At 40.3% G+C, this 27393-nt stretch overlaps 1 protein-coding gene across 1 annotated transcript in view; it reads left to right on the forward strand.

Moving 5' to 3' along the window:
* The window catches only part of AIG1 (androgen induced 1), a 123954-nt gene extending 97449 nt beyond the window's left edge, over positions 1-26505 (forward strand). The window contains exons 4-6 of the mRNA XM_058020100.1: positions 13085-13200; positions 22744-22907; positions 25869-26505. Coding sequence (XP_057876083.1) covers positions 13085-13200; positions 22744-22907; positions 25869-25906 — 318 coding nt within the window. The 3' untranslated portion in view covers positions 25907-26505. The remainder of the gene's footprint in view (positions 1-13084; positions 13201-22743; positions 22908-25868) is intronic.
* The last annotated feature ends 888 nt before the right edge of the window (positions 26506-27393 follow it).

Consider the following 27393-nt stretch of genomic DNA (forward strand, 5'->3'; position numbering starts at 1 on the left):
ATCCTAACAGCTGATTCCATAAGGTTGTCAAGTGTCTCTTATTCCACTTCTCGTCCCAGTTTGCTAAAAAGTTTGGAGTTTTGGTTTATTTCACTCCTTTGTTTTGCAGTGAAATGGCAAAGTGGTAATTGATATTCCTGAGATGACAAAGCAGTCTCATGCTCTGGAGAACATATAAGAGATGGCTGTTTAAAGTTTAAGATTTATCTAAGGACCGTAAGGTAATATTAAGTCTTTTTTTAGTGATTCCTCTGCCCATGAACGTTGCAGCAGAGCAGCAAGCTTTTCCTATTATTTTGATTTTGTTTAATAGTGAAGGTCAGTAAGAAGTTGGTTATATGGCTGAAGAATTTGCCCAACAAGGCAGTCCAATAGGTCAAGTAATTAAAATACAAACATTACTCTACTGCCAGGTCCCTTCTGCAGAAGTGCCAGTACAGAGTTTAGTAACCCATTAAGAACATGCTGCAGCAGCAAAGGAGAAACAAGAGTGTGTGTACATGATGTACCCTCTCTGTGCCCAGCGCTGCTGCCAGTCACACAGGCCAGCTTCGATCACTTCAGTGTTCTTGCTGAAAATAACACTGGCACGAGACCCTGCCTAGAAACTTGCAGAAGTGAATTACACACGTGGGTGCCCCTGAGCAGCAGTGCTTAACTGCTTGCTAGCAGTGGCTCCAAGGTTTTAACTCAAATAGTCTTATTTATGGGGGGGAGGTACAACAAACCAGCAGTATTAGGTAAGTCTCCTCTTCTTTTGGCCTGCCTTTGCAATCCTCTTAAGTCAGTCCTCCTACTCAGTTCTGGGAGAGTAGCTGCCATCCTTCTGGTCTCCACCATGGGCTCCTCATACCTTCTTGGCTTGGCTTGGCACTGACCCAAATCTGAGCCAGTCAGTCTTCAGCCAGCACAGCTGAGGTGGCTGCAGCTCCAGTTCTGGAGAGAGAGGCGCTAACCTGCCTTTCTCAGCTAGCCTGCTGTTTGGAAGAGGTCAGCTTCCTGCGTACAGCCTAGCCCACCATGCTGGCTCCCACACCTGCACTGCTGCCTGATGCACTTGAGGTGGTTCTCAGGTCTTTCTCTTAGCAATGGGGTTATCCTTAGTGCTTCTTCCTAGTGGAAAATATCACTGCTATGGAGTTCAAGTGCTCCTAATTAAGTGCGTCTTTTCCTATTCCCAACAGACACCATTCCCCAGTATAAGGTCAATCAGTTAGTCTCAGGCAACTTGGGATCACATTGTAGTGATCTTCCCTGTTTAAAAGGGTTTATGCTGCAATTCTTGCACTTGGGGACTGCAACAGAACAATGTTGGAGCTAACATTACGAAATACATCTAGTGACCGGTTAGTCCATTCCCACCTCAAAGGCATTTCTGAAATCTTCTGCTTCAAACACACATTCACACACTACTAGTGTGACCATTAACAATGAGGCAAACATGTAGAACTGAGGATTTTTGACATCTTTCTGCTCCCCAGTTAAAAAATGGTGAGTTACATTTCTATTAAGAAAATATCGAGAGTCTTCAAGAGAGAAAATACTCAAGAGACACTTCTGAAGGGCAAAGGGCAGAAATACTTGCAGATCAGGTTGGTTCATCTCTCCTTCTTTTTCTGATGCAGCAACTTCTTTCAGACCCAGTGTTGTCCAGGGAGTGGAGATGAACAAGAGACACTGAGGGGCTCACAAGACTGGCTATAAAGGCCAGTGACCATAACAGCCAAGCCCTTAGGGTCATAGAATCAAAGACTTGCTGAGATGGGAAGGCACCCATGGAGATTGTTTTGTCCAAACCCCCTGCTCAAGCACAGTAAGCTGGAGCCAATGGCCTTGGATAGTGTCCAGTCAGGTTTTGAATACCACCAAGGATGAAGATTCCACAATCTCTCTGGGCAACCACTTCCTGTGTCTGATCACCTTCAGAGTAAAAAAATGTGTTTCTTATGTTTAAACAAGAATTTTCATGAACCATTTGCATGTGTGGGTGACCTCTGTCCCAGTGCTGGCATCCATCCCACAGCACAGAAGAATTCAGACCAGCTGGAGCATACATGACAGAACTTCACAGAAGACTGATAGCACAGCTTTAAGAGCAGGTGCTGCAGAGGAAGTTCTGTCTGGAATCCCTGTGGCAATAGGAGAATACAGATAAAATTTATAGTACCAAAAATACATTATGATACTACAATTATCACCAAATTAATGAAATTTGAGGCCACATTTATCAGCATCATGGGAAGGAAACCAAGGGTTACTTCACTTTAACTGCCTTGGGAGGATGGAGCAGAAGTTGTTGAGGACTTTACTCCATGATAGGAGCTGTGATACCAAGTAGAGTAAGAAACCATTCATCCCATTGCAACCCTACTGCACACACATTCTCTCCCACGGTGACTGCTGTTGTTCTGCTCCTCTGCTTGCTAGGAAAAATGCTACTATGTGGTAAGAAGAATCAGATTTTTTTCCAGTTCTCCTTCCGTTTTCACATTTAAAATAGAAAAGCTGTGCAGGTCACTCAGAGCTCAGTGAGATCTGCCTGGCTTGGGTCAGAGCTGTAAGTGAGGGAAGCATAGACAGGCACACTAACATTAAACTGAAGAGAAAAAATCAGGCCAGAGTCTGCAAGAGAGCCCAGAGAAGCCCATAGGTTTAGTACTACTGCACCCTGATCATCTTGGAGCCCTTTGATACTATATATGTTCAGTGTCACTGTTCTCTCATATGTTTGTATATTGCCCATCACTATAATCTCAAAAAGGTATTTGACTGCAAGAAAGGCCATTTCCCACTGAAAGGTTTTGTTGTTATTTCTTATCAAGCTCTGTGTTAAAGCAAGATTACTTATGTTTACAGAGTTCAGAGTCTAAAAAATAACAAATGTGAAAGATAAACTCTTTACAGTAGTGTTAACATCAGTTTTATTTGCATCTTCTATTTTATAGTATTCAATAAATGTGTGCAGAATACATTTGCAGATTACAATATCAATGTCCACATCTTCTGAGAAAAAAACAGATACATAGAAATGTGTTCTGTGTAAGGAATGAGGTTGCATTTTGCTCTAAAAGAAAACATCACTTGTAATTTATTGATATTTGACACTATAACAGTATAACCTGTAGTTACATGACGTATATTGTTTTCAGTTCTCATCTGTTGGCAGGGACGGTTCACAGAAGATACTAATTCCTCAGTGCAGGCATGGGTGAAAGGCAGAGCACCTGTCAGTCTCTGAGTAGATTCCTCTTCTCCTGCCCTGCTCCCCAAACATGTACCTTATCATGCTTGTCTAAACTGCACTTCAGCCATGCACTGTGTTTGGATTTTAGAAAGCAATGACATTATCAGGATTCATACATATTTAAGAGCAAGGACAAACACTTTCTTGCACAGTATACTGGTTAGCACTAAGATCTTTCTTAGTCCAAGCATTTATACACATGATTTAATGTGATTCTGTTTGTAAAAAGCATGCCACCCTCTCGAGACCCTTGTATTTATCTGCTTTCAATTACATTTGAAGTATTCTGAAAGTCTCCTATACTAATCCCATCCAAGTTGGAAGCCACATAGCTCATGCATGAGACTGTCAAACATGAGTAGTTGCAGATGTCAGTGCACCAGTGGCAGGAATCCAGGAAGATAGATCAAGGCTTAGTCACTGAAAAATACACGCCAGCACATCTCAGCTACATAGCATTGTAACACCTCATGAGGAAAACGTGTCATGACAGGAGATCAATAACCTCTTGGAGGCGATCTGGTTTTGAAATATTCTTGATTAATTATGCCAGGGTGTGTTTGGCAACTTAGCCTGATCCAGCCTTAACCTAATGCTTTTTGCATGAAGCACTATTGTTACTAGTCTCATAAGTCAAATCTGGTGGTTCAAGTTGGGTTTTAAAGGGTCAGGCTATATATTTTGTAATGTCTTTCTGCCCGACATTCCTGTCTTTACTATGGTGGGTAGGCTTTTACTATTGATCAAAATAACAGGTGTTTTAAGATGAACAATAGCATTTACAACTAATTGCATTTGAAGCAAAATGACTCTCCTAAATAAAGTGTGTCATACAGTGGGTAAAACAAGTAGGGAATGTCAGTGTGTTTTCATGGCAGGTGTTCATTCAGGATGTTCCCCAGGCTGGTTTGCTCATGTGCCTTCTTTGCAGAGGAGAAGCAGCTCTAGGAGACACACAAGCAGGGCTGCTTGCATCTCTGTCCTTCCCCTGCCTTCCTGCACAAACTCGTTCTCACCCTCAATAAGTGTTCCAGCCATACCTGTTACTCCATCTGCCTTTCAGCCAATGCAGGAACCCAGCCCATGCCTCTTGGCTTCCCTACGCCCCCACCATGTACCCCTTCTTCCCTGCAACTCAACACACACTAGTGCCTTAGACACACCTGCTCTTAGGAATCTGTGATGCCACTAAGCCCAGCCTTGGCCTTCTGCATCCTGAGCACAGAGTGTGAGACCAGCAGCTGCCTTGGTGCCTGGCCATGGCTCGTCTCCGCCTGCTGGGTGGCTCGGCAGTAGCTGCTCGTGGGCAGCTGCTGTCACACAGCTTCACCCTGCACTGCTGCACGGGCATGCACGTCTGCCTTGCAGTGGAGTATGTGCTGTTTAGAAGACTCAGGGCAATGCACATCCAGTAAAACTGGACAGACAGACAGTGTTGGGTGCAGCAGTAAGACTATTCTCTCCTTAGTCTGCTACTGCTTTCTGTAATACAACAAAAAAGATTAGGAGGTTCCGTCCTCTAGAGCTATTTGTTAAAGGAGTTTGCATGTACAATGTAAAGAAATAATGAAATAAAGATAGTAACAATATCTGTGAGATAAATTGTTTGAACCATATTGCAGATAGTTGCAATCACCATGTGATAGACCAAAGTTTGACCTTTGGCTACCTCACCTACACAACACCCAATAAATCCAGTCCCTCAGTAACCACTTCCAAGATTTCAGATTTCTGAATAGCATCAAAGAGTCACCACTTGAAAAAGAAACCGAGAAATAATGGGGTTTTTTATTTTCCCAAATGTGAAATTTCTTTCCCCAAATATACTGGCCCAAAGCCCAGGACAAGCAATATTTGGTCCTGGACCAGTGACAGATTCAGAGTCCAATGTTTTCAGGTTGGAAAAAGGATACTTTGGCTATCATGAAGCCAAAAATATCCCTCTGTGAAAGCCTTAGTACTAGTCCTGGGAGATTGCCAGATGTTAGAATTTAACATAAAGTATTTTATGTACTGATAAACTTTTCAAGTTAGTTAAAGAGATTTAGAAAACATACTAATACAAATTATTTTCTCCCTTCTCTCCTTCGAGTATGGAAAGAGTTCACTTTTCAGGGAGAGGAATACTATTTTCCATATGAGTAATCTCATTTAAACCATTGGTAAAATACATATTTTTTTAAAAAAAACTCTCTTTAGTGATTTTTTTGCTAGGAATACATGAGGCTCAATGACTTTACAAGCACTTTTTCAGCATGATCTGCAAAAACAGTTAAATATTCATTCATGCAAATTAAATCTTGGTAACCCCTGTAAAAGTCCGAGTGTGTGTGTGTTTAATTTTAAGGATAATTTTAAGAGACAACAATATATTTCTTTGCCTAGATAAACCTTTTTGCAAATAGTAGCTTAAGAAATTCTAGAGCAGGTGATTCAACTGGCAAATTAAGTGAGAAAAATATGTAGAAAAATTACTTTGCATAACACTGTGATTAATGAGTGCTCCTTGCGCAGGATATATTTGTATGTATATTCCAAGTTGTTAGTAGCATGTTTTCTCTAAGGATTTCATGACAAAAATAAGGACTTGGGGTTGAAAGTAAATTAGGGTCGGGAGGGTTTGCTCAGCTGTGGCTGAGTGCACAGAACCAGGAGATGGTCTGGTCTTTGCTGATTGTCTTGTATTTTAAAAGCCTGCTAAGGGTCAAGCAGTGCCTGCTGGCAGGAGAAGACTGGGAAGTTTGGGCATGGCACAGAATGAACAAGAAAGCCTGGCTAAGGGATCCCAGCAAAAGGAGAGAGTTGATTTATGTGACATTGCACTTGGCATGTGTTTAATGATATCTGCATACATGAAAAGCGTTAAAAGTAGTTACGTTGAATTAAAAAAGTTAAAGAAAATGAAACACATAGCGATGCTGTTCCATTTGGCAACATGGCGCTGGTTTTACACAGTTTTGCTATACTGTATGTACTGTGTCTGGTCCCTACCCTCTTCTTGTTTCAAGTCCAAGAGACCAAGATTTTGTGTGTCATGTTAAAGTATTAAGGATGGGAGCTGCAAGAAAGCAGCGTGGAGCAGCAGGAGCTGAGATGAAAGAGAGACAGATTGCTCAGAGGGAGGCAATTGAAGAAGCCTCCAAAAGCAGAGGGGAACCAGGACAGGGGGTCAATCAGGGTAACAACTGATAGATGCTGAAAGGGCCAAGATGTCTCAGAGCTGTAAACTTGAAGGATTAGATTGGCTTTCATACCAAATTTTTTGTTATTTCTCTATACATGTTTGCTCTTCTTAGGCAAACACCCAGGAATGGAACTGAGGAATGTGATGTGATTCTTCATTCCTCCATAGCTACGCTATGTGACCTTGAGCGAGGCATGCCATCTCCATCTTGCCCTTCTTCAAAATGAGGATAGGATATCCTGCTCCTACAGATCAGGGCTGCTGTGAGGGTATGTTTAGTAATGCTTTTGAGGTGCTGAAATGCTTCAGTGATTGGCACTGTGGAAATTCTATAGATAAACACCTATATATAACCTCCCTGACACCAGTACAGTCATAGGGTGAGATCAGATTGACACTGCTATTTCAATATGTAGTATATATTGCATGTGTCTGAAGAAACAAGAACAAAGCTGTCAACATCAGGTATGTGTGGATAAAGTGATAGAAATCCTCTTAAGTCAGGAATGCCATGTCCACTGTGGTTTTTACAGAAAAAAAAGGAAAAGAAGGGGTAACATTAAAGAGGAAGTGTTGATTTTCTTTTCAAAGAACTCCACACTCTCATATTGATTGGAAATGGTTATCTTTGGCTCTTGTGTGTTTTGTGGCATTATTAGGTATTGGTCTTCATTTAGATCATATAATACTTCTTCCTCCCTCCAACCTACCATAACAATTAGTGAGCCGTCTGTGGCTGCCTTGGAGTGCATCCTGTGCATCAGCATGTCTCATTTAATAGTCATAATTTCTCATTTGTAAGAGGAAAAGTGCTACCAGCACTTTCAGTCTCATAAGGGCTCTGACTTACTCAAGGGTTCCAATTTATTATGCACCCAGCTCTGATATCCTGCTGCTCTCTTTATGGATTAGGCTGCCTTGGTAGAAGGTATCATCCTTCAGACAACACATAAATACTCTCTTGCCAGCTGTTCCTTTCTCAGAAGTTTCTCAAGGAGTAAATCATAATCATGCCTCTATTTTACTGGTTCCTGATCTGGTTTTTCCATGGTACTCTGCTAGGAGCATGCAGAAAAATGACCTTTATTGCTACTGTTACTCTATAAATGGCACTGACTGCAAGTGTAGGGATTTTTAGGCCTATTAGTATTGGTTCCCAGGATGAACACACTAGTAGTGATTTTAAATTTAGAGGAATAGGCGTAGGTCAGTTTGCTGCTGGTTTCTGTTTTCTTTATCTCAAGGTGCTGCACAAACCCCTGAGAGGGAAGAAAGAGTGGCAGACAGACTGTTCCACTCATTCTGACATGGAGCAGCAGCTGTTTAACATCATAGTGTTGTTCTGAGTTCACAAGAAAAAGGGGAAGGATAACATCCTGCTGATGGAAACTGTATTTTATAGGCAAATTTTAAAAGAAAGCAGAGGCAGACAGAAAACACAGCAGTTTGCACAGAAGGGTGCAAAGAAGGGGAGCACTGCCAAATTTACACCAGCATAAGTCTCAGGCACAGAGGTAGTGTGCTGCAGGGTAGTTTCCCTAGCAGATGTTGAAGCAGCTGTCCTTGCCAGGGCAGAGGCTTTGACATGGACACAGCTTTGGGTGGCAGATGTAGCCCTCCAGGTCCTGGGCTGCACAAGTTCTGCAGTCTCCTTGATGCAGGACACACCAGCACTCCCAGGAGGCTCCCAGTCCATCAGTTAAAATGTTGGTGGACATCAAAACTGCAAGGCCTCCTTTCTTGTCACTGGACTTTTGCTGATTCTTAAAAACATGGGCTGAATGTCATGATGGAGACCTCAGAGGTGCACGGTATTTTGCTGTGCTGAAATGTCCTATACCTTGTAGTTTTCAGTACGATTAAACTGAGTAATGAACCACAGTCTGTTGGTTGAAGTGAATTATAATCACAACTTTTGTGACCCTCAGTTTAACCATTCCTACAGAACTTCTGTGAGCTACCTTGGCCATCTGAGATGCCTCTGTAGACTGAGCTCCTTGTCATAAAGGTAGTTCTGGACAGTCGGTGCAGATCAGGAGTTTGACTTGGGAAGACATCACTACCCTGTTTATGCTGGGGATACAATACATGAAGCAGTCAATTTAGCATCTTTTGAAAAGTTTTAAGATTCCATTTAAAACACAGTTAAAGAAGGGAGAGAAGGCCAAGTAAGGTACTGTTGAAACCAGTGTTAAAAAAAAGCCGCACTTACTGGTTGAAAGATAAAATATATAATCAGGCTTTCAAGAATGAGCACTTAATTGTGTAAAGACTATTACAGAACTCATTGTTAATGTACCTAATTTGCATAATTTTTTTTTCCAAGTAACTGTCGCAGAACACACCTACAACGAGGAAGCACAGTCCTCCATCAAAGCTCAGTTTCCCAAGCCAGCACTTCAGCTGTGGAGCATATTTGTAATGTGATTTCCTGGTCTCAAATGTCATTAGGCACATATATACCATGTGGGGGGTGATACATATTTTCATAATATCTTTTAAAGGGTTATTAATGAGCAGAGTTTGTCTCAGGACACTGTGACAGAGGCTCTAGGAATTATTCCACCTGCAAGATCCTAGGATGGCTTGCTTTATAGTGTGTGCTAATTCAGCTTCACTCAGAGGTTGCTTCTTTGGAGTTAGTCTCAAGAGTGTCTTGTGGGTCAGATTCTCCATATGATAACCTTCCTGCACATTTCATCCAGGCTCTGTGCATTGTGCTGGTTTCTCTGTTTTCTAGCAATTGGAGATTTAGCAAGCTGTATTTCTTCGCCACTTGTTGGTGGTGGGTCCTTGGGAAGCAATGCCATGTGGTAGACACAGAATAAGAGGAAGTTGAAGCTTTCTACTCTGCTCAGAGCAGCACTCCTAGCAAAAAGATTTATCAGAGCTGGCTTTTCAGCAGCAGGGACCAGCAGTGAGGGGTCTGAGCAGAGCAATGCTGTGGCTGGGTAAAGGGGGCTTATGGTCAACCCTTCAGCCCACAAAGTGGTCTTGGCATATGAGAGATTATTTACCCTTCTGAGAAGAGTAAATAATGGGTCTGAGGTTGCTGTCTTGGCACTCCAGAAGAAAAAAGGATTTGTGGCTGTGAGGACACTTTGCAGATAGCACCACAGTCACAACGGGAGAAGCTGACAGGGTGCATTTTCTTGCAAGTAGATGCAGTTACCAGCCCTGAAAAAGCTCAGTCTAGCAACTCCTGCTAATGCTATATGGTTTGATATCTCCCCCACTGCTGCCTGGGCCGTGCTGGGGGCTGGGGACTACCCTGAGCCTGCAGTCACCACAGACAACAGGTGAAGAAAGGGTTGCCTTCCTGGGACAGTGGGAATGGTGCTCCCTGGTGTGGCCACAACAGTGCTGAGCACAAATCTCTTGTGTCAGCACAGTCATACAGGCAAAACCATCTCACAGGGGCAGCTGGTCTCAGTGGGAGAAGAATAGGATGTCCAGGTAAAAATACAGTTTTGCTTGTAACTACTTAGTCCATATTAAAAATCCTTATCAATATAACATTAATTAGTATTGCTAGCATAGTTTACTACTATTGTAATATTATACTAGTCATTATACTCTAATTATATATTAGTTCTTTTCTTAAAAACTTTTAATGGTGCAAAATGGCAACTACTGGAAAGCTCTTAGAGCAGCTAATCATCCTTACTGTTTAAATCTCCTTGTTGTTTGAACTTCCTCATTCCTCAGTCTTCTCTGAAGTAAGCGAGCCCCAGGAGATACTTTGGCAAACAAGGTGAGAAATGTGGTTTTGTCCCCCCGCGTGCCAGTCGGTAAAAGGGATCAGTCCCAGAGGTACCAGTCAGGTATGTTTGATCGGCACAGCGTGATCTTTAGGCAGGTCAGGGAAATATCAATGCTATTTTCTCTCTAAGCCTCAGATTCCCACTGGCCTATTTATTCAGAATTCAGGTGGCAAAAACATTAGAGGATATGAAATCTTAGGCCCCCTGCAGAATACCCAGCCCTGATGGATCCCACTGCAAGCACATTTGACCCCTGACCATCTCCACTATGCTTCAGTCTAGAGTTTTTATTGACACTGTTGGGTAGAAGGCATCCCAGGCTACAGAATTTCATGTTTTTTAAATCAAGGTTTTTGGAGGAGCTGAAATGTAGAAAAAGGAAATTTTATCTTAGTTGTGGTTTGGTAAAGGATCTGAAGCAGCATTTTAGAGTGGCACTTCCACAAAAGCATTTTAACCAAAGTTCATACTCCAGATTTGTAAAACTGCAGTGTTTGCATGTAGCACTGACATTCGCTCTAACAGACTGAGATTAAAGTTACATATCTGATTTTCTCTTTAGACTTCTAATTCCACTGTACTTTTAATGGGATCTTGTACACAAACTTTTTAGTGGCACAGCTCATTATCTGCTTTTTCTTCTGCTCTTTTCTTACCTTTAGAAAAGAGCAGAAGTGAGAATTTAGGAAAATAATAATCTATTTTATTATATAACCACAAGAATTGGGAGGAGGGAAAGGAGAAAAGTATTTGAGATTAAGGCTTGATTGCTGAAATTATTTTAACTACTTTTTAATTGGCAAGCTGTTGAGTTGTTATCATCAATGAAGAACTCATCAACAAGCAGTATCAAAAGCAGTAAACATTTACATGGAGCAACTGAGCTCACAAGCTCTGTAACAATCATCCGGAGAGTATAGAGTTAAAACTGAGTGACTGGATTACAAGAATACATTGTACAAGGAGTATCAAGGGTGGAGTTTGGTATTAATAGTTGTTTTTTTCTTCTGTTTTTTTTTTCTCTGAATAAGTTATGGGGGCAGGGCAGGAGACACCTGCACAGCCTCCAGCAGCTCTGCTTTGGGGGCTCTGCGGAGTGAGGCACTGATCTCGCTTTTCCTGGAGACCTTTTCCATACAGACACGAGATGTGCAGGTGAATCTCCAGGGCTTGCTTTGCTGTCAGTCCCTGATCATGGATTCTGAAGGTCCTCTGCAGCTCATAGACCTCTAATCTAATGGTGGGCACCTTTATAGCAGACCACACTGCTATAAAACACCTCTGCATTCCCTTGATGCTGATTTATACTGTTTAAAGGGATCGGGGTGGAACAAGTTGTTAGAAGATGAAGAAATTGAAAGCTCCCCTAACTGCTGTATTATCTACCTGACATTCTCCAAATGCTAGTCATTAATTACCAATGCCTTGAAAATCAGAGCAGGTATCCAATTCAATTAGGTTACATCTCTCAGCAGGAGCATTTCCATTATCTTACCATTTTCCATTCAAACCATTCTTCTTTGCAGTTTTTAAAGGCTTAGACCCCACTGTGTTGCTTCTCAGATGAACCTGTAATCCACACAAAGATATTTCTACTCCATGCCTCTCCTATCTGCATGCAGGTGAATATCAGTCTGGGTTTACATTGTAATTATTGCAAACTTAGAAATCTGACCTCCAGCATCCCCCAGAACTACATGATGGCAGAATGTGGCCAGTGTATGCCACAACTTTCCTTTCCAGTTGGTGATGAAGTACCTGGGGAAGGACTGAACTTGCATTAGGACTTAGGCTGCCCTTGCAATCCATACATCTCCAGGCCTTCTTGTGGAGAGGGCAGAAGAGTTCACAGTCAGTCTTACCAAACCCTAGAGCTAACCTCTCAATTGAAGTAATTCCCTTTAGATGCCAGCAAAAACTTGGCCCCATGGAGGCAAGGCAGGGTATGTGTCTGGAGTCACCACTAATGCTGGTCTAAAGTGAGCTGTATATTCAGAAATTATGGGGTTTATTTCCTGGCACGTTTGTTCTTTACTTATGTATATTTTCATGCTTGCCAGCACTCTGAAATGTAGACTTTGAGTGTTGGGGGCAGGCTGGATGCACTTTTTCATGCTGCTGACATTAATTGGATGAACAGGCCTTCTCAGAAGGGGCAGTATAGAAAACGTGTATGGGAAAATAACAAAATAAGGAGTTTCACAGCTAAATAAAGACAAGTGGCTGAAAATGGTTTTTACAGCTTTGCCTTTCATATGATTCATTTAGGAATCTAAAACAATTTTGTGCAACTGAAAAATTAAGATTTACAACACCTTTCTGAATATAATTGCTTCTGTCTTACAGATGGAGAAACAGAGGTATTGATGCTATCATTTGAAAATATGTCCCCTGTTTTCAAGTCCCCAGATTAAGATACATTTAAACCTAATTCTCAGAAGCATTAAATACCTCCATTTATATTCATTCACTTGGCATTGTTTGTACTTAGTCTCTGAAAACCAGATGTGTTGCCTTCCAACTAGAATGGTGACAATAACTGAAGTGACATGGCAGAGATCACAGAGCAACCGCAGGGCCAGACTGGGGTTGGGACCTGTGTCCCTTCATGACACATTTCCTTTTTACTCACTGAGTATCTGCCTTGGATTCCTGAACAAAAGCACATTCTGGTCATTCAGTTTTCCTCTGCTCTCTCAAACAATTGGACATTACAGAGATTATACTGGTTGGGTTATTGATCAATTTTATAGCTACTTTACCTTGCCTTTCATGCCATCAAGAATTGTCTTCAGGTTCCTGCAATTAAGTTTCTTATTATAGAATTGAAATGAAAATATAGAGAACCATTTATATCACCTGATTTTCCCAATTGTTTTGGTTTTTTTCCAGCACACAACAGTTTTGCCCTTTGTATTAATCGAGATGAGAACAACACATCATCAGTATCCCAGCAGGAGCTGTGGACTGGCTGCAGTGTGCACCTTCGCTGTTGGCTATATTTTATGGTAAGGGCTGTACATGCTGTGTTTTCACATTGTATTGGGGGTTTTGTACTGCTAAATTTGGGCACATATTTCATTATGGATATAATCGCTAACAGATTCACGCTGCATGCCTCGTTTGGTCCAAGACCTGGGCTTTGTCTGGTTTCCCCAGATGCTTATATTTTTAGAAAGTATATGCCAAACCTCACACAACAGGAATTTGTTGAACAATCCCATGTAAGCAATGGTCTTTCCAAGGGTACATTTTTCAACCTTTTTTCAAACTAAATGTTTTTCTTGGACCTTAGTTTTATTGCTTGGGGTTTTTGTTCTATCAAATAAAATTGAGACTAGGCAAATGATTTCCTGCATCAGTATTTAAGCATCAAGAGAAAAGATAGAACACTATCTTTTTTCTTTACTGATTCATAAATTCTTTCTGTAAAATTGATTACAGAATAAGTCACTAATCCAAACACTCTAAAGTTTGTTTTAAGAAATGCAAATGTTGGTGAGAAATTAAACTAAAACAGAAATAATCTTTCTTACACAACATTAAATTAAGTCTTTGGGCAGTTTCTTATCAAGCACCTGACTTGCATGGCAGAGTTAATATACTTTGGTCACCCTGGTATTTATTTTTCACTAAACCTTTGTTTTATTTCTGTTTCTCCTTTGATACTATCTATTCCTTATCCTTTCTGCATTTCATGACCCCCAGTTCATACTCTTTGTTTTCACTTCACAACATCCTTCTCTCAGCTAAGAAGGTATTTTCCAAAATTTCCACCAACCAAGAGAGATGAAACTAATGTGAGAGTAACATGGTCTCAAGGCAGTACTATAACACTGCTTCAACTTTGCAAGTTGTCCCTTGGATCCAGCTAAGAGAGGTCATTATTCATACATATCCACACACACTCAGTAATCACACAATGCTATTAATCCAGCTGATGTAGGATGTTGTGTCCCAGGGCAAGAGCCACATACATTCTGCCATTTGCTTTTGTAAACATACCTACCCTTCTTAAAAAAGAATAATATTTGTAATTGTAAGATAAGGGCCGCCTCATGCAAAAAGGCATATGATTATTCCCTCAGGAAAAAGTAATTATGTTCTTTATCCATATACAGTAATGCTTAAATGTGATAATTCTCGACCTTCCTCTAATGATGCCTGGAGACATATTGGCAGGTACCTATGGCTTGACCTCCTCTGGCAACTCCTAAAATCATCTAAGTAGACACATGCAATAGTATTTAATAAGAATTTAAAATTGAAACAACCCAGTTTTACCAGCGAAACAAAACCAGATGTGTTTTAAAATCTTTAAAGAATCTGTTACAGTATCAGTGTGATGCTCATGTAGTTTGATCCTGCCTACTACAGTGCATCTGTGTCCTGCAGCTACAAGGTTAAAGAATATAGTAGACAAGTAAAGCAGGAGAAGCAGATTCTGCATTAAATAATTACTGCATTAATAATTACCCAGGCACAGACTATGGTTATCTCCCTTTGGTTTTGCTGTTTATTGGTTTTGCCTACACATGTATAATTTCCAAAACAAATAGGGCTACTCTCAATTGATTCGCCTTCTTCCAGGTTGTGATTTCTCTTTAAATAAGATGAGACAATCTTAAAAGTTCATCCTGCTAAATTATGCACATACAACCCATTTCTCCTTCTACTGTTATGGAAGGAGGCCTTTGCAGGTTAGTGGAGGCAGACAAAAGCTACACTGTGCCATCACTTGAAAGTTCTGCATATCTTCAGCCTGCAGGTGCTATTGAAGACTCTATACAAGATGTGCTTGAGGCTGCAAGCCAAATCTTGGTCCCATTACATCAATATGATATATCGTATTCACAGGTTGGAAAAATCTACCAGAAAGTATGAAAAGTGAGGTGTTAGTCATCCCTCTCTTCAGAGTGTGGGTTCTTTTCACAGCTGAAGTCCACTGTCTTCCTGTTGCCAAGTGACCACATTACAGTAGAGACCTTAATCACTCAGAGGGCTTGGAATTGCTGAATTCAAATTTGTTGTCCTTGTTGGCAGCACCCTCAAGGTTAGCACAGTGTATTAAAATGAGACTATACCTGCACATGACCTAGTTCCATACAGTCTGGTGGAACTTCCTTCCTTTGTACCTAGGGTTGACCATGGGTCCCGTTCTGAGCCTTAGTTTGTGGTTTATGTATTTTTAACTAGAATTTAGGGATCTGCCGCTTGAGAATTTGTTCTTTTGCCTATTCCATTTTTCCCTAAGCAGAAGTGTTTTCACTGCATCTCTCAGAATAAAGTGAAGACAGTTGCTAATCAGATGTTCTCTATGTTTTGTTCTTGAATTTTGAATTCTCTTCCCATCTCAGCTGAAACTTTCTTACCATCCTACATGTTTTATGTATTGTGTTGCACTTTTTACAGGAAAGGAATATACAGGAGGATGTTGTTTAGGTTTGATTCTGTGAATGCTTTTGTCAACTTCAAGTCAGAGGAAAGCTTGTTTTATTTTGTATGTTACTGAATCTGTCATGTATGAAAGAGGTGGTAGAATAGCAAGTGCTTTTTAATGTATAATTGGTAAATAAGAAAACTGGCAAACAATTCTGAATAGCATCACTGAAATTGGAAGAACATAGCTACATAACTTGATATCTCCTGAGCATGATTCAGACTTGTTTTCTGAGAAACATCCTTTCTTGAAGAGTAAAAGATTTTTTTTTTTTTTTTTTGCATTCTCTCCCTTCAGTCAAAGAGTTTTTGAGTGGGCACACTTAGCTTATGCACTCTCTGTGAGAGGGAGCTCACAAGGAACAGTGCCCAGGCAGAACATCCACAGACTTGCATTGCATGCTGCGGACCATACATGGACTTTCAGGACCAAGGCCATGGGATAAGATGGGAAAAGCCTATTGGCTTTATTTAGCATGGCTTGAAAAGGTCACAGTTTGTATTGAATTGTTAAATCTAGACAGTGCTAAGAAAACCAGAGCATTTGCCAGTACTACCAGAAAATTCTGCCAATGAGTGTATGGAGTTAGTTGTCAAGGAACAGAAAAGAGCCAAAAATGTGTTGCTCCTTGTAACAAGAATGACATCATGGTAACTAATATCAGAGCCTAATATGTCCCTAAAATAAACTGAGACAAATACGTTTATTTTAAATGGTGTTCCTTTTCCCTCTACTTTTGAGCACTTCAGGATGCAAAAAAACCAGACCCTAAGAATCTGACTCCACTGCTGTAGTCGGGCTGGGCTGCATGTTTGGGAGCAAAAGACTTGATCTGCTCTCTTATAACTATCTCAAATCTTCTAGGAGCTGCCTCCACGTGTGCCAAGCTTGGACTTGATTTACTCTTTCATTCTTTTATAAATCTATTTAAAGAGCTTTTAAACTTCGATTTGAAAATAAAGTTTCTCTTGAAGTGACTTTAGGAGAGTTCCTTAGATTCGCTGAGGGAGAGCATTTAGATAGGGTAATTTGATAAATTCTTCTTAAGCAAATTTAAGAAAGGAATGTACACTGAGGGTTTGGAATGAATTTGAGATTGATTCTATCAGGCTTGTTGTAGGATTTCCACTAGCTATTCTCCATAGAAGGAGAGGAAGATCAGAAAGAGCAGATGTTGGCACAGACTGCTAGGACGAACCTTGACATTCAGAAGAGAGGGGTGGTGGGTTAGAGTGTGAAGTTTGGTGAGAATTGACAGTCATATTGATAAAGAAGGACAGGATTGAGAAACCAGAAGGATTTTTGAGGTTGGTGGAGGCAATGGAGCGGGAGAGACACGATATGTCTTTGCTAAGCTGTGCTGAGGGTTTGTATGTAGGAAGGGCATCATGCATGCTTTTGGAAGTGAGCACTGGGGATAAAAGTTCTATAAAGATCAGAGGAGTCCATGGTTAGAGAGAAAAAAAAAAAAAGTAAAATGTCCTGGAGGCAAGTAAAAGAAATGAACTAAAATCATGGGTTAAAAGAGAAGTGGATAAGGAAACATACAGCTCACTGGTCGGCAGCTTCAAAGCTGAAATCGTGGAACTAAGTGGGGAGTGCTGGGAGAGGGAGAGAGAAACAGGCTTTGAAACCAGAGTGGAAGGCTGATGTAGAAGTGGATGATAGATGAGACAACACAGAGCTGCCCCAAAGAGGAAAGAGTAGGAAGAAACAGAAGCAGCAGAAATAGGCCAGGAGAAGATTAGCATCCCTTGTACCTGACCCAGAAGGTGGATAGGAGGGCAGAATTGCTTTCAGCAAGAGAAGGCTGTATGGATCCCCAGCCTGTTAGGTCTCACATAGCCATTTTGGACTGTTACTTTCTGGCTTGCCTCCACCTCCACATCCTCAAATGTTTCAGTCAAAGCAACAGCACAATCACAGATGACATGCATGGGTAATATGTTCTCACTTCCTTGTGCAGCTCCTTCAAATATAGCTCAAGAAGGCATAGCAACCATTGCTATATTTAAAATTAAAAATTATTTATCAAAATAGATGACTTCCAGAGATGACAGCACTTTGCTGTGAATCTGCTAAATTTCTGTCATTGTAGCTACCTGTACATAAACACAAATTTCTGCTAAGCTTTGTTCCTCCCAGAGGATGCCAGCACCATGTCATGCCAAGTACATTCTGGATGTGACATTATTTGCAGCTGCAGTTTCTCAGGTCTTGTTGCATAAGCCACTCCACACCAGTAGCACAGTCCTGTGACCCACGTATTGTTCTCCACTCAGATGAATGGAGAAGAATCCAGCAATAAGAAAATGGAACAAGAGGGGATGATTGCTGTTATTTTCTAAATGATGACTGTTTATTGAATTTTCTTTTTAGTCTTTAAAATTCCTAAACTATGTACATTCCTGGTGTAGGTGTATTAGGTCTGGCTGGCTGTTAATATAAGAAGCCCAGCATTTTAATATAGCTGAGATCTTAAGAAATCTGATTCAATGCAGAACAAACTCTCCTGTGTTTTTAGGGGGAATTTTGAAGATGTGTCTCACATCAGCCAGTATTAGAAACCAAAAGCAGAACAAGTTTAGTGTGGGTCATTGTGCTCTTGTCCCTGAAAGCACAAGATTGGACCTGCACTACAACCACAAATTATTTGTTTGTTTGTTTTGAATGTCTCAGCTGCTGTAAGCCCATCACCTTGTTTGGAAGCCATTCCATATTTTAATAGCTCTGGGTAAAGTTATCACTCTTGGTGGAAAAGGAAGGGAGTGATGCTGGAAAAGATCATGAAATAAAGGCGTAGAAAATGCCCATGTTCTGTTTGCTAAAGAGTAGCCACTGGGAGCTCATCTACGATTTGTCTGGAACCAAGGATTCAGCCTTCCTTTGTGCCAGCCACTGGAAATATGAAGAGTACTGAAGATCTGGGAGAGGATTGGCTGCTGCAAGTAACCAGAAAGGAACTGCTGTTCGTAGATGAGAGTTGTCATGTACCCACGCTCCAGGTAGAGCTAATGTCAGATGCTTCAGGAGAGCTTAGCAGACCATTATGAAACAACCAGCCTTCAAGGGGGAGTTTTCTTCCAAAACTTATGTCAAAATGTAGGTGCTTAGATCTTTTGGTCTTGGTGGTTTATATACCTTGTACTCTTTTAAACTTAGGCATAATTGTGCACATTCTTATTGCTTGTACAATCTCCTGATTTCAGAAACTGGCTAGAAACGCGTGATAGAGCCTAGAGAAGAGTGGACGAAATAGGCTTCCAGACTTTCATATTTCAAAACTTCCTTGAATATCTCTATTTCAGTGATCTGTCACTGAAAGGTAGGGTAGAGCATTCCAGAGATTGATTAGGCATCATTCAGAAAGATATTTCCATTATCAGATTTGAATTTCTTGTCTCTGAGTTGCATTGAGGTGATTCTTCTGTCATGAGGAAGAAAACTGGAAGCTCTTCACCCATTTTATGTCATGCATTATTATTCTGTGTCCTTTCATTTGCTGCTCTTGAGAGGTTACATAGCCCCTCATCTAGCAGCCCCTTTTTCCAGAACTTATAGTGCTGGTTGTTGATGATGACAGATTATGTGAGGGAATCCAGCCTGGGCAGGAAATGGGTGGAGACTCTGAGAGTCCAGACCACAAAGTACTGCTGAGCTACGATAGCTGAGAGCAGCCACCATGAAGGAGCAACCATCTTCTGCAACATCTCCCATTAAAAAATTAGTGAGGTTTATTAAATTAGTCATGTTTATTATCTGCTATTATACTCACTTGTTGAGCTTGATTCTGCCAGGCCTAAGGTCTTACACGTGCTGTTGCTACAGCTGTATCATTTAAACTGACAGAGTAAACATAAACCACAGGGTTCCAACAAATTTTTGTGCTTAGTTTTCCTCATTAACAAAAGATCTATATGCAAAGAATAAATGTAAATGGAATGTTCCCTGAATAGTTTTCATTTTCTCCTGATTACTTTGATAGGAGAGATATACAACATCTACTGTAGTATAGGAGAAATGAAAACTAGATACAAAGCCACATTTTTCTGACAGATTTGTTAAAAAAAAGCAATACTGTGCATTTTCAAATAGCTTTTTCTGATTTCTACACCAACTGGTTGAAAATTTTTAAAAACAACGACTTTTTTTTTTTAACAGACATTTTAATTTAAATACAATATGTGAATATTTTCATTCCTACTTTTTTTACTGTTGCTAACAAATGGCTAGATGAACTCCATGACCTGTAACACATTCATCTTTGAAAATACACAGTTATGTCTACATACAGCTGCTACTGTTCCAAATCAGAGGGAGGTTCAGGTTAATTTTATCTTCTCAGAGTAGCCAGTCCAGTTTTACTTCTCTTTTTCTCCTTTTCCTTTTTCTCCTCAGTTTATTTCTATCTAAACGACACATTTTTTACACCTGTTCAATAACAAAGTCTTCAATTTGATCTAGTTTTTGCACTCCTAAGTAAATCTTAATGCATGCTTCCCTGTGCTTAACTAATAATGAGGTTGGATAGGAGTAAAGGCTGCTGGAGTGGCAGCACTGAAGGCATTCATTAATGTTGGCAATCAGCACTCTGGTGTGGAAGCTTTGTGCGAATGGTTGATCAACCCTTTATAGTGCAGCCTCGAGAATGCCTGTATTGCAGCAGGAGCAAACCCACTAAGAAAGGCCACCAGGTGAGGTTTCCATGGCAGCAGTTGTCCCTTTGCTGCTCTCGTTTGTAGTGCAGACAATGCTGGAGCAGTCAGTGTGTCACTGCTCAGTGAGAGAGGGCTAATATTACTCCACCCCAGCATAGCCAGCAGCGTGCTGTGGCTCATTTTTAGAAGGATCAGGTGGGTTTGTGACTGTTGTCTCCAGAGTGGTCCCTCTTGTGCTCAAAGCAGTTCTGGCAGTGTGACCACTCTGAGGACAGGCAAACAACAGCTACACTGAGGGCACGAGCAGCATCACCATGCAGGGAGTGGGCTCCTGAGCTGGGCAGCAGGGAGCAGAGTATGGGAGCTGTCTGCAAAGCCTGAACTAACCAGGTATTGCTGACATGCAGGAGCTCATCACTGACTCATTGGTTGGATTTAGAAAATGCTTCCTCTTTCTAGCATAAATGTGACCTAGTAAAAGCCACTTCTACTTGGTTCATGAAGCTGGCTACGTAGATGCTGTTTAGAAGGTCCCTTGAGAAGTCCCTCTGTAAAGGTACTTTATACTCCTGGAAGTTTCATCACACCAGAGAGAATAAGTGCAGAAAGAGACTGGCTCTTTTTCAGTCTTTTTCCTTAGAGCTTGTTTTTCACAGAGTGATCATTAGAAAAAAAAGCAAATGAAAACTGAAAAAAGTAAATGAAACTGAAAATTTTTAGGCGATAATAGACATTCCCTGCTAAGCGGACCTGGTAGCAGGGGACATCCCACTACCTTCTACCCAACTGTCTCATCTTTTTCTTTCATCAAAAGGAACAAGGTGTCCCCCTGTTACCATGGGTTACGCAGGAACCCTTCATTTTTTCATAGATAATTTTATCTTGTCAGGTTAATTCTATCACAGAAGAATACTGGGGAAAATAACTGTAAAGTACAGAGATAATTTCCCATATGTGAACTGATTTGGAGAGAGGGGGTTTAATTGCATTTAGATCATGCAGATTAATTTACTGACACATGTAGTTTCCCAAGTGAAGTGTCCAACTGTTAAGGGGTGGGCTGTAATAAAAGCTTTTCCAAGGAGGAGAGAAGCTATGACAACCATGCACATTTCCAGGGTGATTGTTAAACAGGGATTCTGTACTCCCTGTGTGACAGAATTTTATGCTAACAGTTTTCTGTGGACTTCTCTATCTCTGCCCTTTAGGAGCCTTTGACTGTTGATCTAGTGATCAAAAATCTTCCGTAAGCAAATAGAAACATCAGCAAGTGAATCAAACCATGGAAATCCCCATGTAGTACAGTCTGTGCAGTCACTCTAGCTGTGCTTCACTGTGAGCTTTTCACTCAAATTTTCAGGTCAGAAATGAAAAGATTTACATTCTTGAAGAGAGCCCAGCAAAGCCTCAGCTTGCCTTCACTGAGCGCTTTACTCAGTTAGCCTCTGAGATGTTTGCTCAGTTGTTTGCCAGTATTTGCTTTTCTTAACTTCCACCTACTGGAATGTATGGGCTCTCTCTGCTCCCTCTGACTTCACCACTCACTGCATCAGATCTCAACACAAAAGCAATCTCATCAGAGGATGCAGGTGTCCAATGCAGCCACACACAGCAAAACCACACACCTGGAGTGCTTCTTTAGGTTGCACTGCAGTAAAGCTGATAGTCTGTCTCTTGAGTTAGTGTACTGACAATGTCCTCTGTATGAATGCTGAAAATCGCTGTGTCACCAGCAAACCACCATCAATCCTTTTCCTTTACTGTATATTAGCTGTGGGGCTGGGCACTACTTTTGAGGTGTGGTTTTGTTTGGTCTTTAAAAAATATATTTATCTTACCTAGAGAAAAATTACTAGATTCCAAATTATAGCAGGTAGCTGAGAGAAAAGGAGGGCCAATCTAAAACACACTTGCTGAAGAAATTATTCTCTACAAGAGAATCTAAACCATATGCTTCTGGCAAACCCAAAAACTGATTACCATGTGTAGCGAGGAAAAGCAAAAGAAAAACGCAAATGTGTATGAAGTGAAAACAGGAGAACTGCAGAAAGCAGTGAGAGATGGTAGGAGAGCCTGTAGAACCCTGAATGCTTTTAGGATAAAGAACCTGCTTGGAACAGAGGCTGCTGCAGTTTCCATCTTTGGCACAAAACAGGGATTTCCTCAGAAATATAAGTGAGCAGGAAATACCTGCCTACATCAGAAATGAAAACAGGCCAACTGCTCATAATAAATTGAAAGCAAATCAGTAAGAATGTGGGAAATCAGTCATAGTTTCATCATTTGTGATGTCTATTCAGGATGGGTGTCATCCACATGCTCCAGTTCACCTGCAACTTGCAGGCCTTTCAAATAATTGCTTTTTGGGTTACAGTAGCTAAGCCTACAGACCAAGCCACTTTCGTAAAACGGGGCTGTAAGAGTCAGTGCTTGTTATTTTTGTTTTGTTTCAGGGTGTGCTGGATTCACCACGTTACAGGAGTGTGGGTGTACCCGCTTCTTGAGCACCTCAGCCCAGGTGTCAAAATAATCTTTTTTGCCGCCGTTACCGTAGTAATTAACGTATTCTACTTGGTGGGAGAAGTCCTGAACAACTACATCTGGGATACGCAAAAATGTGAGTATTGTTTTAGGGATATTATCTCATGGCATACACCATCAGGACTTGAGTATGTTTCTCTGAAAGTGTAGAATGTTTTAAGCTGACTAAAACAAAGGAAAATGACAGAAGTTTCACTGAAACATCTTGCTTGCCTGCCCTTAAAAACAGACGGATGAACAGAATGTCTGCTGGAGAGCCTGATGAGCTATGAATATGTATTCTCTTTTATAACTTACAGTACTAATTTAAGAGCTCTTGGCAATTACCTGAGATGTTTACAGCCCACTTATTAGCTGATGAACCCATTTAGTATTTTCAGGTATAAGGCATTTTCTCACCATATAAATTTACTCAGAGAAAATGAACAGGTTCTTGTCAGTGAAATAACAGAAATGAAAGATTACTTTAGTGCAGGGTAAACTTAACTGTGCAGACTCTACACCATCTATCCTGCCTAGGCCACCCATTGCTGAGGAGAGGAAAAGGGAAAATAAAAAACACAAGATTAAAAGTATGTTCCTTTTATCTATGAAAGATGTTCTTCATTTATCAAATTGAATGAAATAAGCGAACAACATTCATAATAGCTGCTGTGGCAAATCGCAGCTGGAGGGAAAGAAATTCACATGGTAGTTAATGGCACACACAACTCTCTTTAACAAGTCCTTCAATACTAGGTAGAATCCAATGCTAGAAGCTCAAAGCAGTTTTACTTTCTGTTTGCCCATATTAGCATCCAGGTGTAAAATACCTTTTTGTTTTTGCTCTAGAACCATCAATCACTGGTCATAGTGTTCAAGATGGGTATTCAGTCCTCAGTTTGATGTCAAATTCACATTTATTTAACGTCTTTAAGTTAATTCGGGAAAGATGTTTCCAAAAAAGGCAGCTGCAAGGAATAATTTCACTTGACCTAAGTCCTGTATGAAAAATAATATTGTGGTAAAGAATCACATATTCTTAACAAGTCCGTGAATAAGTAGATGGTGGAAAATCTCCTGCACTATTCCAAAGTATACATAACAAAATCCCTGCTTCTTGCAGCCTGCCGCCCTAGAGGAGCTAACTTAGTTTCCTCATTCTCCCAACATCTTTCAAGGTTTACCCTGGCATTATTGTCCTCTCCATCATTTCCTTCACATAGATAAGGAATATTGATCCGAAGTCTTTTGTGGCTCAAGCACTTGCAAAACAGAAAATGCTGTGTGGGTCACGTGCTCGTTTGCTGGGCTTGAAACACTTTGGACAAACTTAACCCAAAGTGTATGGCAGGAACACCACAAACAGCAGAGATGTAAAATTGTGCCAGTCTGTCACCATGCAAGACCTGGGAAAATATTATGTGAAAACTGTACACTTAAAAGGGGCTTTTGAGCAGTAAGACTGCAAATCAAAACAGTCAAAACAGCCATGAGAAGATTTCTGGGGTGAGAAGGGGTTGTTTTGGGTTTGGAGTTTTTTTATTTGTCTCTGGAGATGCATTAAATAGAACCTCACTACTGACAAAATGATTTGCAGTTAGTTTTTCCAAGTTAAACCACAAACATGGTAGGGAAGGAAAAATTTGCCCTTTGTACAAGCCAGCGTCTGTCCACAATTTTGAGGATATCTGCATTCCTGCCAAACTATTTGATGCATCTGCAGTAGAGTGCTTCAGAAGAAAGGAAAGAGGTGCTTTCAAAAAAGCAAATAAAATAGCTTTTAAAATTATTGGAAAAGTTCCTTCTAGGAGAAAGCAGAAGACATAAGATTGGCTCTGGAGCAACATTGTAAACTGTCTGTAATCTTTTGGTCCCAGTCTCTTGTTTTGGTTGTTAAACTTTTGACTGTGGCTCTCCCATTACACCGGTGTGCCAGCAACACCCAGGGCCATTGTACTTGGGCTGCTGGCAACATGCAGACCCATTTGTCTCGGTGTTGTTCCTTTCAGCAAGGCAGCTCTGCAGTTGTGCTTTCTAACTGCGGATGAATCCTATTGTTTCCCATATTGGAATTCATTAACTATGTTTTTAAAGTGATTTATGGTGTACTTACCACCTGTGCATATATTGCACTAGCAGGTGATCTTACTTGTGACTGCATTTTCCTCTCAGTATTCTCAAGGATTGCTTCTTTTTTGCCTTTGGTTATCATAAGTCTTTCTTTTCCAGCATGCAGCAGGCCTGAAAACCTCCAAAAGAAATATTTGTATTTGAGATGTCTGGCAGAGAGGGCTTAGTCAGAAGAACAATACTTTTGTCAGATACCAGTAGTAATTCATTGTCCAGGAACAGGCATATGAAATAGCTGAATGTTTCCATTGCCAGAAAAAACACAGTCTGCTGCCCAGCCCAGCATAGAAAAGAGACGAGTCCTGCAGTTAGAATAATTTCTTTAAGGAGCTGTACACTCAACTCAGCCCTCCTGATATTACTGAAGTAAATGGCCACTACAAGAAGAGAAAGGCACCCTCTCAGTAGTAATTGTTTATTCATTCTTGTACTTTTGAAAAAGGGAGATGTACCTGCAAATACTTAAAAATCCAATGCTGAAATGGAGAGGGGCTTCCAATTATTGAGTTCTGAAACACAGTTATTAAAATTTTCTTTCAAACCAAGTTGTTTGCTTAGATTCAGCTATGGTAACATCTATTTTAGTTTGCTAGTAGGTAAGCAGAGCAGGTGAAGGAACTAAGTGTTCCCAGACCCCTGCAGCCATCAAAGGCTGGGTGTGCAGCAGGGGGTCAGGCTGATCTGAAAATGGGAGTGAGGGAGGGCGGATTGTGCAGTTCATTACTGGACAACCACTGCCATCAGGTGTGCAGCTGCTCTTTTCCTTCACAGCAGGTGAGGTAACACATGCGAGCAAGTTCAGGAGAAACAACATGGAAAAAGGGAAAAGAAAGATGAATGCATTAGAAGAACCTCTCTAAACAAACCCTTCACTGGGTTGCTTTTATTGAGAGATTTTTAGAAGCTGCTCTCTATATGTTTTCAGGTATTGAAGAAGGAAGAGAAAAGCCGAAATCGGAGTGAACCATAAGAGACAACACAGAGAATTGTTTACGGCTGCATGGAAGATTTCTCATCCCAACAGAGTTTGGCTTAGAGAAGAATCTTTTGGGAAGGATGAAGTTTCATGGGCCCACTTCTCAGTGCAAGGATATTTTTGGATTTTCTATGGGGGGAAAATGATTTTAGCTAAATAATATTAATGTTTCAAACTTCAATTTCTCCATGCTTGCATGTGACATACCCATATAAGATGTATATTTATCTCCAAGGCATTCTCAACATGCATTTCTTGAATCAAATAAGTCATTTAACCATTAAGTCATTAGATCTTTTTACTTCTGCCAAGAAAAACAATGAGTCCATTCTCTGTACTGTTTGAAAAAAGTTTTACCAGATAGGTCTAATACAAAGAAACAAAGCAATCCCATATATTTCAAATTACAGCATAGAAGTTAATTGCATGAATGTATCTAAAGAAGAGTTCAGTCTGACTGAAATATTAATGTAACACTATGTAACAGCTGCCTTAAATTTGTAATGTTAATAATTTTACCAGTCCAGTGAAATCTTACTTGCAGTGTTAAGATCTTAAGACCTAAATAAAGATTAAATTATCCTTGCATTTCTGTTATTTCATGCTGATTCTTGAAATTTTAGATGGATTGATGGCATTTGAATGATACATTTTCAGGTTTTCCAGTGTCTGGAAAAAACTGTAGATGATATAATTTCTACATGAGGATTTTCCTTCTTATTTTCATAGTAAAATAACAAATCCTGCATTTTCAAGTTGTAAGTTCTCATTAGAGGGGCTGGGCTGTTTGTGTCTAAAAGGGAAAGCATTTAAGTCTTACTTCAGGAAGGCACATAAGCAAATGTTTGAAGTTAAGCATATGCATGTTTGTGTAAGGAATTCAATTGCAAAATACTAGTGATTGTTTAAGTTTAACATGATTCTGTTTAATTATTAGACAATCAAGAAGTAACTCTAGTAGGCAGAAAAAAATTGTCAAGAACTAAAATAAAGTGAATAATTTTTCGCAAGAGAATATTTATTAAAAAGTAGCTTTACAATCCAAGTATTGGTATTCATATCACATATTTTTTCATTAGTGTATTTAGTCATTTATTTTAACACAAGCAGAGCACTTTGAGTATGTATAGTGCTAATGTGTTGTTTTTAGTAACAGGATTTCTGCACAGTTCTAATACTGTTTAACAATGTTTCTGCTCTGGAATAATTCTGGGGAAAACTGATCTCCTGCAACTCATTACATGCCTCCACAGTACTTTTTAAACATATTTATGTACACACTATCATAAGAAACAGCACAAGTTCAACAATGTACTTTTTGGTTTGTTTCCTTCAAAAATAAGACTCAGTAATGGTATTGGCTTTGTCTGTCCATCTGCTAGATTATTTTTAACTTGCTGATCAAGAGTTGCAAAGATTTCAAAGCTAAGGAAATTGCTAGAAATTTAGTGGAAATAAGTGGCCAGATAGAGAA

Source organism: Melospiza georgiana, chromosome 3, assembly GCF_028018845.1.
Source record: "Melospiza georgiana isolate bMelGeo1 chromosome 3, bMelGeo1.pri, whole genome shotgun sequence".
Lineage (NCBI taxonomy): Eukaryota > Metazoa > Chordata > Aves > Passeriformes > Passerellidae > Melospiza > Melospiza georgiana.